This window comes from Electrona antarctica, assembly GCF_951216825.1.
Source record: "Electrona antarctica genome assembly, chromosome: 1".
NCBI classification, from domain to species: Eukaryota; Metazoa; Chordata; class Actinopteri; order Myctophiformes; family Myctophidae; genus Electrona; species Electrona antarctica.
The window spans coordinates 4,227,872-4,243,170 of NC_136806.1; the positions used below are offsets into that span (position 1 = coordinate 4,227,872).

The 15,299-nt window shown below is 43.9% G+C and overlaps 1 protein-coding gene across 1 annotated transcript in view; it reads right to left on the reverse strand.

Annotated features, from left to right (window-relative positions):
• Nucleotides 1-15,299, reverse strand: part of astn1 (astrotactin 1) — a gene marked incomplete at its 3' end in the record, with an annotated part of 1,033,675 nt that overhangs the window by 812,223 nt on the left and 206,153 nt on the right. The window contains exons 7-10 of the mRNA XM_079507194.1: nt 10,473-10,554; nt 9,957-10,106; nt 6,638-6,669; nt 834-995 (exon numbers count right to left, since the gene is read on the reverse strand). Coding sequence (XP_079363320.1) covers nt 834-995; nt 6,638-6,669; nt 9,957-10,106; nt 10,473-10,554 — 426 coding nt within the window. The remainder of the gene's footprint in view (nt 1-833; nt 996-6,637; nt 6,670-9,956; nt 10,107-10,472; nt 10,555-15,299) is intronic.

The window sequence follows — 15,299 nt, forward strand, 5'->3', positions numbered from 1 at the left end:
CACTGAACACTTCTAATGAAGCTTGCGACAACTGAGACGGTGTTTCCCCACTAGCCACTAGACGGCGCCACACTGTGAAAGTCACACATGTGGAACGCCCTACCAACAGTCATTAAGACATGCGAATCCCTTGTCTCCTTCAAAACCGCTCTCAAAGGGCACCTACGGACGGCTGCAATTCGAAACTGGCCCCCCGTAAAATCTGAATCCCCCCCAACCCTTTTCCCCCTCACTGTATATGTTCCTTTTCCCTTTTTACCTCCTTTATGATGAATTCCTGTTCTGTTCTTTGACTATATATAGAAGTGTCTATTTGTACGTCTCTAAATGTTTTGATAAATTGAACAAGGTGGACCCTCTTGTAAACAAGTGTAATGCTTAATTGGGTCGTCCACTCACAGTTAACAGTCTTTGTATTGAGTTTGTGCTTGAAATGTACTGTAATTCTGCAAACTGTTAATAAATATTTCAATCAATCAATTTCAAACACAGGCTCAAATCCCTTTCCACAGTATCAGATTTAAAACCGTGGAAGCCTTCAGGGTCCGTCCGTTCGTTCCCAGCCCCATGCAGTGCTTGCTTGTCACCTGCATGCCGGCTGGCCCGGTTTAGAACGAGGGGTTTTAAAATCCCTACCTGCCAATCACGTTGACCGTGTCCAAAGCCCGGCCGTCACTCAAATGAATACGAGCCATTTTGACATTCGATTCGACGTGTGAGTTATAGCCTCTAGTCGGCTGGCATAACATAATACAGGCCGAGCGTTTGAGATATTAGAGCAACGCCACATCGACAAACTGTCGGCCCTTGATTGAAAGTGAAGGACAGCAGACGGTGAGAGGCTCAGCCGTGCTCTGAGACAACAGACGGTGAGGCTCAGCCGTGCTCTGAGACAACAGACGGTGAGGCTCAGCCGTGCTCTGAGACAACAGACGGTGAGGCTCAGCCGTGCTCTGAGACAACAGACGGTGAGGCTCAGCCGTGCCCTGAGACAACTGACGGTGAGAGGCTCAGCCGTGCTCTGAGACAACAGACGGTGAGAGGCTCAGCCGTGCTCTGAGACAACAGACGGTGAGAGGCTCAGCCGTGCTCTGAGACAACAGACGGTGAGAGGCTCAGCCGTGCTCTGAGACAACAGACGGTGAGAGGCTCAGCCGTGCTCTGCCCGTCACAGCCGCATTGATTCCACCGACTAAAACCGTGACGAACAAGAACATTGTTCGTCAACGACCTTTTTCCACTGACGAAAACAAAGCAAAAAAATAAATGAAAATTAAAGCTATTATCACTAAACTAAACTACATACATTGACAATTTCGTCAACAAATAAAAACTATACTAAAATGTCAGGGAGGGACTAGTGGAGAAGAGATCCAGTAGAACTAAATGTCAGGGAGGGACTAGTGGAGAAGAGATCCAGTAGAACTAAATGTCAGGGAGGGACTAGTGGAGAAGAGATCCAGTAGAACTAAATGTCAGGGAGAAGAGATCCAGTAGAACTAAATGTCATGGAGGGACTAGTGGAGAAGAGATCCAGTAGAACTAAATGTCAGGGAGGGACTAGTGGAGAAGAGATCCAGTAGAACTAAATGTCAGGGAGGGACTAGTGGAGAAGAGATCCAGTAGGACTAAATGTCAGGGAGGGACTAGTGGAGAAGAGATCCAGTAGAACTAAATGTCAGGGAGGGACTAGTGGAGAAGAGATCCAGTAGAACTAAATGTCAGGGAGGGCCTAGTGGAGAAGAGATCCAGTAGAACTAAATGTCAGGGAGGGACTAGTGGAGAAGAGATCCAGTAGAACTAAATGTCAGGGAGGGACTAGTGGAGAAGAGATCCAGTATAACTAAATATCAGGGAGGGACTAGTGGAGAAGAGATCCAGTAGAACTAAATGTCAGGGAGGGACTAGTGGAGAAGAGATCCAGTAGGACTAAATGTCAGGGAGGGACTAGTGGAGAAGAGATCCAGTAGGACTAAATGTCAGGGAGGGACTAGTGGAGAAGAGATCCAGTAGAACTAAATGTCAGGGAGGGACTAGTGGAGAAGAGATCCAGTAGAACTAAATGTCAGGGAGGGACTAGTGGAGAAGAGATCCAGTATAACTAAATATCAGGGAGGGACTAGTGGAGAAGAGATCCAGTAGAACTAAATGTCAGGGAGGGACTAGTGGAGAAGAGATCCAGTAGAACTAAATGTCAGGGAGGGACTAGTGGAGAAGAGATCCAGTAGAACTAAATGTCAGGGAGGGACTAGTGGAGAAGAGATCCAGTAGAACTAAATGTCAGGGAGGGACTAGTGGAGAAGAGATCCAGTAGAACTAAATGTCAGGGAGGGACTAGTGGAGAAGAGATCCAGTAGAACTAAATGTCAGGGAGGGACTAGTGGAGAAGAGATCCAGTAGAACTAATTGTCAGGGAGGGACTAGTGGAGAAGAGATCCAGTAGAACTAAATGTCAGGGAGGGACTAGTGGAGAAGAGATCCAGTAGAACTAATTGTCAGGGAGGGACTAGTGGAGAAGAGATCCAGTAGAACTAATTGTCAGGGAGGGACTAGTGGAGAAGAGATCCAGTAGAACTAAATGTCAGGGAGGGACTAGTGGAGAAGAGATCCAGTAGAACTAAATGTCAGGGAGGGACTAGTGGAGAAGAGATCCAGTAGAACTAAATGTCAGGGAGGGACTAGTGGAGAAGAGATCCAGTAGAACTAAATGTCAGGGAGGGACTAGTGGAGAAGAGATCCAGTAGAACTAATTGTCAGGGAGGGACTAGTGGAGAAGAGATCCAGTAGAACTAAATGTCAGGGAGGGACTAGTGGAGAAGAGATCCAGTAGAACTAATTGTCAGGGAGGGACTAGTGGAGAAGAGATCCAGTAGAACTAATTGTCAGGTAGGGACTAGTGGAGAAGAGATCCAGTAGAACTAAATGTCAGGGAGGGACTAGTGGAGAAGAGATCCAGTGGAACTAAATGTCAGGGAGGGACTAGTGGAGAAGAGATCCAGTAGAACTAAATGTCAGGGAGGGACTAGTGGAGAAGAGATCCAGTAGAACTAAATGTCAGGGAGGGACTAGTGGAGAAGAGATCCAGTAGAACTAATTGTCAGGGAGGGACTAGTGGAGAAGAGATCCAGTAGAACTAAATGTCAGGGAGGGACTAGTGGAGAAGAGATCCAGTAGAACTAATTGTCAGGGAGGGACTAGTGGAGAAGAGATCCAGTAGAACTAATTGTCAGGGAGGGACTAGTGGAGAAGAGATCCAGTAGAACTAAATGTCAGGGAGGGACTAGTGGAGAAGAGATCCAGTAGAACTAAATGTCAGGGAGGGACTAGTGGAGAAGAGATCCAGTAGAACTAAATGTCAGGGAGGGACTAGTGGAGAAGAGATCCAGTAGAACTAAATGTCAGGGAGGGACTAGTGGAGAAGAGATCCAGTAGAACTAATTGTCAGGGAGGGACTAGTGGAGAAGAGATCCAGTAGAACTAAATGTCAGGGAGGGACTAGTGGAGAAGAGATCCAGTAGAACTAATTGTCAGGGAGGGACTAGTGGAGAAGAGATCCAGTAGAACTAATTGTCAGGGAGGGACTAGTGGAGAAGAGATCCAGTAGAACTAAATGTCAGGGAGGGACTAGTGGAGAAGAGATACAGTGGAACTAAATGTCAGGGAGGGACTAGTGGAGAAGAGATCCAGTAGAACTAAATGTCAGGGAGGGACTAGTGGAGAAGAGATCCAGTAGAACTAAGGTGTCACTCTCCGAAAATAGCCGATCTACAAGCTCACAACGTGTCGCATCGCGCCACGCTGTGAGCTTGTTGATCGGCTATTTTCGGCACACAGCCGAGTATAAATCAGGCATTTCAATGCCACCACGGCTTGCCAAAAATACATAGTTTGTTGACTAAATTGACTAAAACCTTCTGATATTTAGTCGACTAAAACTAAAACTGAATCTATATTTACTGTCAAAGTCAACACTGTCTCACAAGACGAACCACGTAACCACAAACACAAACATACGCACACCCCATCATACATTTAAAAAGTACATGCGTGCACTGCAACAAACGCATAATATACACTGCATACACACAGAATGAATGCATGCATACCCACACATGCACATACTGTACAAACACACACACACACACACAATGAAAATAGCCAGTGTCACAGTTTTCTAATTAGCCTCATGCGTATACTGGCTCGATCCCCCTGGATTAGTTTGTCTCTTCTATAAATGAGTCTGTCTGAACGCTGTGATTCGTGGGAGGAACACCATCCCTAAGGGTAAACTTTGAAACGCAAAGCTGACATAACTATAGTTGTTGATCACGTGCAGATGACAGGGTCATTTAAGGGCATGTTTTTGACTCTGCCGCCGTTGTTGTTGTCACGCTTAAAGTTAACCCATTCTGGGCGGGAACGCATTGTTGGTGTTTTAAGAATTTTGTTATACTTTAGCTATTGAATAATAGCAGATCTACAAGCTCATAGCGCGGCACCGAGTGCCGCGCTACGAGCTTGTAGGTCTGCTATTTTTGAAAAAACTAGAAAATGTGGCGCAAATCTTTGACTGCATATTCTTTCAGAGGGAACGTTTTTAACTTGAATCTTTGCTTCTGAGGGGTTCCTGGAATAACATATTTTCAGATGGGGTCGGCAGCCAATTACATATAATTTGTGGGGTCCTTGACGTGAAATATTGAGCACACCTGACATAGAAACATGAGGTATTTCAGAAAACTGTCATGATTTAGAAGATTATTTTTTAAAATGTCGACGTGAGGCCTAAATGGGTTAAATCGTTGAGCGTTCCTATATGCATGACAACTATACTCTCGCTACAAACCGCTGAGCTGAATCCCGCGTGACGTGAGCATGCTCGGGAACTTCAGCGTCTGTCAAGTCGGTCAAGCCCGTTTCATGCTCCTCCGTCGTACGACAAAACAAAAGGCTGATCTACAAGCTCACAACGCGACATGATCACATCCGCGATGCATTCCTAGATTCTATATAGACATTTCGCTCCACGACGCGTTCATTATGACATCGTATAAAGCTTATTTCGCTGACATAACAATCCCCCCAAGACTGTTGAGGACAGGCTGTCAACATTCTGCTGTTATTTATTTATTTTTCTTATTTTTGTAGTGTCTCCTGGAATCATCGTTTCTCTTTGATCACGTTAATGCAGCTGCAGGGGCTTCAAATAAGGCAGATGTGCAACCTTTTTTTTATTGTATTTTTATAACCCTCCTCTCTAACGAAAGGTCTTTAATTATTATATCTGGCTTCAGTATTTATCCCTTCAACACCCAGCGTTGCAATACTACAACATATTTTAATTTATTATTATTATTATTATTATTTGTATGTTCTTTTTTTCACCTAAACGTCATCATTGATGTTCATTGCAATGCCATTGGTCATGATATTTGCATATAAATACCCCCCACAGAGGCTGAATTAAATTAACACAAATTAACTGACTCTGATGAAGACCGCAAGGTCGAAACGTTAGTCGTGTTTGTATACTTAGCACCTAATAAAAGGCTCTAAATGTCTGTGCTGCTCCAGTCTCTTCTCCTTCTGCATGTTTTATTCATTACTGTGAAAGATATCCCACAAATGTAAAATATAAATGTATTATTATCATTTTAATAATTATTATAAATGTGCATAACAATTGCAAAAAATAATAATAATATATATTTTTTAAATGTCTAATTGAAAGCCTCACTTCACAGAGAGGATTGTGTGCATCTCATTGTCTGTAGCTAGGTGCTGGACGTCAAGGCATCAAAGCAAAGAGGAGGAAGACAAATCTGCACACTTGTTTCTAGAGAGCTCCACCAGACTTACTTTATTAAAGGCAAAAAACGCAACGTTTCGACCCCCTAGGACAGGGTCTTCATCAGGCAAATGTTATAATGACAGGACACAGAACAAATATATGTACAAACATCATTGATTAATGATCATGCATCACACCTGGGAGTGGGAAGGAGCACAGCAACCTAAACCAGTCCCAACAGGGCTGGAACATGGAAGTCCACTGCACCCCACAGAGGAGAATTACCAGTCCCAACAGGGCTAGAACATGGAAGTCCACTGCACCCCACAGAGGAGAATTACCAGTCCCAACAGGGCTAGAACATCCGTCCACTGCACCCCCACAGAGGAGAATTACCAGTCCCAACAGGGCTAGAACATGGAAGACCACTGCACCCCCACAGAGGAGAATTACCAGTCCCAACAGGGCTAGAACATGGAAGACCACTGCACCCCCACAGAGGAGAATTACCAGTCCCAACAGGACTAGAACATGGAAGTCCACTGCACCCCACAGAGGAGAATTACCAGTCCCAACAGGGCTAGAACATGGACGTCCACTGCACCCCACAGAGGAGAATTACCAGTCCCAACAGGGCTAGAACATGGAAGTCCACTGTACCCCACAGAGGAGAATTACCAGTCCCAACAGGGCTAGAACATGGAAGTCCACTGCACCCCACAGAGGAGAATTACCAGTCCCAACAGGGCTAGAACATGGACGTCCACTGCACCCCACAGAGGAGAATTACCAGTCCCAACAGGGCTAGAACATGGAAGTCCACTGTACCCCACAGAGGAGAATTACCAGTCCCAACAGGGCTAGAACATGGAAGTCCACTGCACCCCACAGAGGAGAATTACATGCCTGAGCAGAGATCAATGGAGCTCCAACTTGAGGGACTGCCTGGTTAGGTCAGATTTGGGTACTCGGAGTGTTTCCAATTTCCCAACTGTACCGGTAGGAAACAATAGATGTGGCAACTGTGTGCAAAGAACGTACACTAAAACAACTGTGTGCAAAGAACGTACACTAAAACAACTGTGTGCAAAACACGTACACTAAAACAACTGTGTGCAAAGAACGTACACTAAAACAACTGTGTGCAAAGAACGTACACTAAAACAACTGTGTGCAAAGAACGTACACTAAAACAACTGTGTGCAAAGAACGTACACTAAAACAACGGTGTGCAAAGAACGTACACTAAAACAACTGTGTGCAAAACACGTACACTAAAACAACTGTGTGCAAAGAACGTACACTAAAACAACTGTGTGCAAAGCACGTACACTAAAACAACTGTGTGCAAAGAACGTACACTAAAACAACTGTGTGCAAAGAACGTACACTAAAAAAACATAGGGTTTTCAGTCATCCTCACCAGTGTTGTTTTTGGCAGCAAATTATAATTTTAGTTTTAGTCATAGTCTCTTCAATAGTTTTAATTTAGTTTTAGTCACCTGGAATGTTTTAGTGTTAGTCTAGTTTTAGTCGACTGAATATCATAAGATTTTAAATCTACAGTCGATTTAGTCGAACAAAATGTATTTTGGCGGGCCTTGTTGCCGTCGTATAATCACTTGCTGAAAATAGTTGATTTACAAGCCCACAACGCGTCGCAGCGCGACACGTTGTGGGCTTGTAGATCGGCTATTTTCAGCATGCAACCAATTGTAAAATGACTTATACTGGATCTCTTGTCCACTATAGTCCCTTCCTAACATTTTAGTCTTGTTTTTATTTGTTGACGAAATTGTCAGCATATTTAGTCTTAGTTTTAGTCACCATTTAGTTTTAATCACCATTTAGTTTCCATTTAGTTGTCGTCAGTGAAAAAACGTAGTCGACGAACATTTTTTCGTCTCAGTTTTAGTCGACGAAAACAACACTGATCCTCACACCGGCCGGGATATATATCCATACGTGGTGCGATTACATGCATGTGGTATAATCTTATCCGGTGTCCTTGTGGGTTGGAATATGTGAGCCAGACATCCTGTGCTCGACGCACTAGGATTACCGAACATAGGAGTTGGATAATAACTGGTGATGAACGCAATCCTGTTGCAGCTCATCTTAAAAAGGCGAGACATAATCTCAATAAGACCATCTAGGGGGTCGAAACGTTGCATTTTTGCCTTTAATAAAGTAAGTCTCGTGGAGCTCTAGAAACAAGTGTCCGGATGATTTCTTCCTCCTCTTTCTATGAATTAAATGTAATATTGTCCAATCTGTATGGTAAAGTAGGTAAATACAATAAATTATAGGTGACAAAGAGAGTGTCAACCCGCATGTGCTCGATGGAGGTGCAATAAAAGTAAAAATAAATCGACTGGTGCTAGAAAGATCCGTGGGACTGGAATACTAGAAAAAAGGCGACGATCCGAGCACTCAAAAAGGTAAACATGAGGAGAGGGTGGATAAAAAACAAGGTACTTTAATACTTTCAGCGCCATTGCCGACAATTAAAGTCAATTGAAGCCTAATTTTGATACTGACGCTTAACGCCATTGGCGACGGCCTACGGCAATTGCGCTTTTATGGCGCGTTCGATTGCTCGAGCCATAATGCTACTCACGTTAGCCGGTTAGCTAGCTGTGTTGTTAGCACAGCACTGGATCGTCCATCTTAAATCGTCGTCGCCATAATAATCCATTCTATCCATTTCTTTCAATCGCCTGTATCTCCTATTCCTTGTCCCAGATGGCATTTTGGTCAAAACAGCGTTTCTTTGACGGCACAGATATGATGATCTGGAGCTCTGGTCTGGCTTCAGATGGTAAACAAGGCCTGTCCGCTCCGTGTAGTTTCCTAGGTTAAGACATACTGCTCATGGACCGGAAATGGCGGCTTTTCAAAATAAGAGCTCAAATTAAAAAAATGCTGGCGTGAATTAGATCCTAATTTTTCAATAAATGATAGCGGCCTAAGTGAAGAAAAGTAAAAAAAAAACAGCTGTTTTTAACTTTTCTAAATAAAGTACCTTGATTTTATCCACCCTCTCCTCATTTTTACCTTTTTGAGTGCTCGGATCACCGCCTATTTTTCTAGAACTTATAGGTGGTTTGAATTTTGTCTCCTATTGAGACATTTAGATCAGGTCAAAGGTCATGTTGTCTCACCTAGACACATGCAGGATCTGCCACACATTTTGACCTGATGATCGAGATTCAATTTATCCCCTGAGCAAGCAGGCAGGCTCGATGGTATAAATGTCAGGACAGCAATGTCAGGATTCCTGGTTCAAATTCGGGGTGGAAGCGGAAAGTTGTTTTAATTAAAAAAATCACACCCGTGTGAAGTGAGTGGTGCAACTCCGTGTGGGGGTTCTCGGGGGAGGGGGGGGGGGGGTTACAGACCCCCAGGCCGGGCCGGTTCTGACGTGCCGCCCCGTGTTCGAAACGGTTGAGAAATGACAGTTACTGTGTGCCGGTCCCTCTACTGTACCCTCTACTGTACTGTACTGTCACTGTACTGTACTGGCACACCCGACATCATCATATATACAGTTAATATGTGCGTGTGTGTTTGTGTGTGTGTGTTAGGTTGCGCACAGGTGGTGAAAAACAACCATGCTGTTTTCATGCTCATACCTACCCAGCCAGCCAGCCAGCCAGCCAGGCAGGCACCCACCCACACACATAAGTCCGTAAGGGAGTGGTTGCACCACTCTAAAAAGGGTGGGTCCCAGAGAGACACCAAAATGCACTTTTTGGGTCTCGAGCTAAAGCTGTTTGGGAGCCCCTGGCCCTATGCCATGAATGCAATACAGTATTTTAGTTTTGCTAGATTTCCTTATTTTTCGTATGAGTCATTGTCAAACCACACACCCACATGATGTTCCAGACACAATATGGTGCTTTATAACCCATGTTGGGCGGGAACCCCTGTTGGTGTTGTAAGCATTATGTTATGCTTTAGCTGTTGAAAATTTTTGAAAAATCGTGAAAATGTGGCGTAAATCTTTGAATATAGATTCTTGCAGAGGGACCGTTTTTAACTCAAATCTTTGCTCAGGTCAAAATGGGTTAATTTTCTTGGCATCATGTGAGTCATATCATGCGTCATGGCAATGAGAACATGGATGTGTTATTAGGTGTATTGCGGAGGTTCTCGTCCTTACCCCCGGAGCCCCACGCGCTGTTGGCGTTACCGTTTCTCATACCTCGACTCCGGCGCCTGCTGCGGTTCGGGTCGGTGTAAAAGGCCAGCTGAGGCTCGCTGTCGGCCTCCGTTCCCGAGTCCCCGTCCGGGTTCAAGAACGTGGAACCCGCTGCATGTTGGGATTCACACACACAACAGAAAAAGAAAACAAAAACGAGCACTCTCAGTCTGTATGTAATAATAATAACGGATTGCATTTTCATAGTGCTTTTCCAAAGCACTCAAATCGCTTTACAACGGTCCATTCATTCATACATTGGGTGAAGCAGCGAACAGTCGACGCCAGCGTCCTCACTTCCCACATTCAACACACCAACGGTGGCAAGCTAACACCGCCCGCCAGCGTCCTGCCCATGGACACTTTGACATGTGGACAGGAGGAGGAGCCGGGATTTGAACCGCCGACCCACGGATCATTGGGCGACCTGCTGTACGTACCTCCTGAACCACAACCGCCCTAATTAATGCAGCTTGCCGGATACCAGCAGCTTCTCCTGGTGGTGCCAAAAACCAGGGTGAAGCTCAGAGGAAACCGGGCTTTTGCAGTGGCAGCTCCTCTGCACATAAGACAAGCCCCCACAGGGCGTTTAAATCAGGCCTCAAGACCTATCTTCTTGAGCATTGGCATTTAAATTCCAAGCATAGTATGAGTTGCTTTTGATGTTGAAAGTGACACTGTATGTTGCTTGTTTTTAAATTAAGTTGTGGTTTAAGCACTTTGGTACAACTTTGTTGATATTTAACACATTTTGGGCGGGAACCCCTTTTGGTGTTTTAAACATTGTTATAATTTAGCTATTGGAAAATAGCAGATCTACAAGCTCATAGCGCGCCACCGAGTGGCGCGCTATGAGCTTGTAGATCTGCTATTTTTGAAAAATCGTGAAAATGTGGCGCAAATTTGGAATATATATTTTTTTCAGCGTTTTTAACTCAAATCTTTGCTTCTGGGGAAGTCCCTGTGCAGGAACAACATAATTTCAGATGGGGGTCGGCGGCCAAATACATTTATTTGGGTTCTTGACATGAAATATTGAGCACCACTGACATAGAAACATGGGTATTTCAGATGATTTAGAAGATTATTTTTTAAATTTCGATGTCAGGCCTAAATGGGTTAAACGTGCTATATAAATAAAGGTGTATGGTATGGTATACACGGCTCACGGAGATTAACAGAGAAAGTTGACTGTTCGTGCATATATTAATTAAAACAAAGTACCAGAAGGACTTAGGAGTGCTGCCTAGTGTCTATTGCTCTTACTGGGGATTCAGAAAGAAAATAGCTCACTTGAAAACAACGCCCGGTGGCCAATGGTTCAGAATTACGAATGCAGGTGATATGAACAAAAGAAAAACAACAAACTACAAATGTAATTCAGGCTGTTCAAGTGCTCTAGCATTGTGTGAATCACAATTATTATAATAATGGGATTTCAAGCTTTTTGTGTTGACGTACAAAGCCAAGCAGAAACAGCCGCGTGAAAAAATGTTCGAGATATAAAAAGAAAGACAAAGAAAAGCAGAATCAAAAGACTACACTTGAAAAATCCAGCGATTGTGAAGGTAAACTATGATAATTAAAAGTACCAGAAGGACTTAGGAGTGCTGTCTAGTGTCTATTACTCTTACTGGGATTCAACAAGAAAATAGCTCACTTGAAAACAACGCCCGGTGGCCAATGGTTCAGAATTACGAATGCAGGTGATAAGAACAAAAGAAAAACAACAAACTACAAATGTAATTCAGGCAGTCCAAGTGCTCTAGCATTTTGTGAACCACAATTATTATAATAATGGGATTTCAAGCTTTTTGTGTTGACGTACAAAGCCGAGCAGAAACAGCCGTGTGAAAAAATGTTTGAGATATAAAAAGAAAGACAAAGAAAAGCAGAATCAAAAGACTACGCTAGAAAAATCCAGCGATTGCGAAGGTAAACTATGATAATGCATTTTGGACTGAGATCAGATTCTAAAAATGTCTTCTACATCCTGACAGTTTTCTGAAAAAGCTATGTTTCTATGTCAGTCGTTCTTCGATCTTTCAAAAATAGCAGATCTACAAGCTCATAGCGCGCCACCGAGTGGCACGCTATGAGCTTGTAGATCTGCTATTTTTCAATAGCTAAAGCATAACATGATGCTAACACCAAAGCAAAGCAAAGCAAAGTTACTATATTTACCCAGGGTAACTGGACTAAGCATCAGATACTTGTTTCCAGCCAGGCCCTGCTCATAGAACATTTCATGGTAGTGGTTCAATGCCTTGCTCAAGGGCACTTCAGCGGTGGTAATTTTAACGTGCCGGTCCGGGGATACGAACTGGCGACCTTCCGGTATCAAGACCGCTCCGCAAACCGTTCGGCCACCGCTGCACACTAAAGGGGTTCCCACCCAAAATGGGATAATGCAATGTAAATTGCGGGAGTAATTCAGAATAAAAAAAGAGAATGCCCTGCGATGGACAAAAATCAAAAACGTTGTGCTTCTGTCGAACAACAATAACCAAGCGCATCCCCTTACAATAACCAAGCGCATCCCCTTACAATAACCAAGCGCATCCCCTTACAATAACCAAGCGCATCCCCTTAATAACCAAGCACATCCCCTTACAATAACCAAGCGCATCCCCTTACAATAACCAAGCGCATCCCCTTAATAACCAAGCGCATCCCCTAACAACAATAACCAAGCGCATCCCCTTACAATAACCAAGCGCATCCCCTAACAACAATAACCAAGCGCATCCCCTTACAATAACCAAGCGCATCCCCTTGCAATAACCAAGCGCATCCCCTTGCAATAACCAAGCGCATCCCCTTAATAACCAAGCGCATCCCCTTGCAATAACCAAGCGCATCCCCTTAATAACCAAGCGCATCCCCTAACAACAATAACCAAGCACATCCCCTTACAATAACCAAGCACATCCCCTTACAATAACCAAGCGCACCCCCTTATAATAACCAAGCACATCCCCTTACAATAACCAAGCACATCCCCTTACAATAACCAAGCACATCCCCTTACAATAACCAAGCACATCCCCTTACAATAACCAAGCACATCCCCTTACAATAACCAAGCGCACCCCCTTATAATAACCAAGCGCATCCCCTTACAATAACCAAGCACATCCCCTTACAATAACCAAGCGCATCCCCTTACAATAACCAAGCGCATCCCCTTACAATAACCAAGCGCATCCCCTTACAATAACCAAGCGCATCCCCTTACAATAACCAAGCGCATCCCCTTGTCGCCACTGCTCTGTTTGCATTATTCATCTGCTTGTAAACCATTTCCATGTTACAGTAATAATCAGGCAGGCGGGCCAAAGGAAGGTACCATCTTTTTACAAACAATCTCTCACTTTAGTTTATCTACAAAACACAGCGGCGGCAACAACAAGGCAACAACTGAGACACGACCATTCCCGGGGAAAACAAATAGACGACATATACATGCATGAGATGAAAAAAAACATGAAGGGAAGCAAAACAAATGCACACATCACATATCTCCAATGTGTGTTATTAGGATGTATTTGGATGAACAATGGTGACATTTATTCATCCGTCTTTTTTCTCTGCCTCGCTGCGGCTCGTCGTGACAAATGCTTTCATTACCCAGGATGTGGATTGAGGGGGAGGATAAGATCCAGCTAAGGCTGATATGATGCACGGCTCCATATGGGAAGGATGACGCCGTTTGCGTCCAATCCTTGTTTTTGTTTTTTTTAATATCTGGCCGAGATGGAAAATGTCCCTGGCTCACATCAGAGCATGCATGAGGGCTAAAGAACACACTGAACAGACCGTCATGAGGGCTAAAGAACACACTGAACAGACCGTAACGGAGGGCTAAGGAACACACTGAACAGACCGTAACGGAGGGCTAAGGAACACACTGAACAGACCGTAACGGTCTTCTTGTCACTGCCCGTAGTGTGTCGGCGCTGTCGAGTGGAAACTCAAAAGGGTATGTATGCAGTGGCGTGCACAGATAGACACTAGGGGGTGCTAGAGCATCACCTGCCCTTGCCCTCTGAATAGCAATGTGCCCTTTTCAGAAGAAAAAAAAAACTTTATTTTTTTGTACACTGTACAGTATGTGGACCATGGTGACATTGATCAATTCTTGATTAAAAAAAGCTTTTAATATATTATTTATGCCCGAAAAACTATAAATCTCACACTATAGAGCGTCGCAGTCCTGCCCCCTTTCATGACAGACATTTCGAAACGTATTTATTTATTTATAGCGTCGTACAAAAACAACTCTTGTCGTGACAAATCATGACAACAAACACAATATTTTGGACCAAACAAATAATTACAAAGAAGAAAAACAACAAAAAAGTGTTTTCTTCTTCTTTCTAATTCTTTGTTCAACCCGAAAAATTGTGTTTGTTGTCATGATTTGTCACGACAAGAGTTGGCTTTGTACGAGGCTTAAAAGGTCTTTAAATAAATACTTTTTGAAATGTCTATGAGGAAAATGAACGGAGAATCATTTCCTGGGCCCTGGTAGGGGGCGGGACTGCGATCTATTAAGGCCACCGGCCGGTTCCATGCGCTGCACAAGGTGCCCTTTTTTCACTTGAGCACCTGCCCCTCTAAATGTCTGTGCACGCCACTGTATGTATGTATGTATGTATGTATGTATGTATGTATGTATGTATGTATGTATGTATGTATGTATGCATGCATGCAAATGCAAATGTATGCAAATGCAAAGCAGCATTCTCTGTCAGTGCGCCATTTGATTGGAATGAGCTCCAGAAGTCCTTAAAAATCACATCACTTCCTTCCTTGGGTCATTAATGCAGGGAAATGATTTCCAGCACTTTCGTTCAACATTGAAACTGTTTTAATTAATTCTCGGTCTATTAGTTGAAGATCTGCACGGCGAGACGGTGATGAGAGGAGCCGGGGTAGCCGTGGCACGGCACCACTGTCTGACATTGTCTCGGACAGGAGACGGAGAACGGCTGGGCACGGATACTCCCAGCAGCGTTTATTTAGACCTGACGTTGAATATATATTCAAAGATTTGTGTCGCATTTTCACGATTTAAAAAAAATAGCAGACCTACAAGCTCATAGCGCGCCACTCGGTGGCGCGCTATGAGCTTGTAGATCTGCTATTTTTCAATAGCTAAAGTATAACATAATGCTTAGTTAAAACACCAAAAGGGGTTCCCGCCCAGAATGGGTTAAAAATCCCAAAACCCAGAGATTGCATTTGACTAAACCAGAGGAAGATATATCCCTCCCAGACCGAGTGAATGAAATCACTATT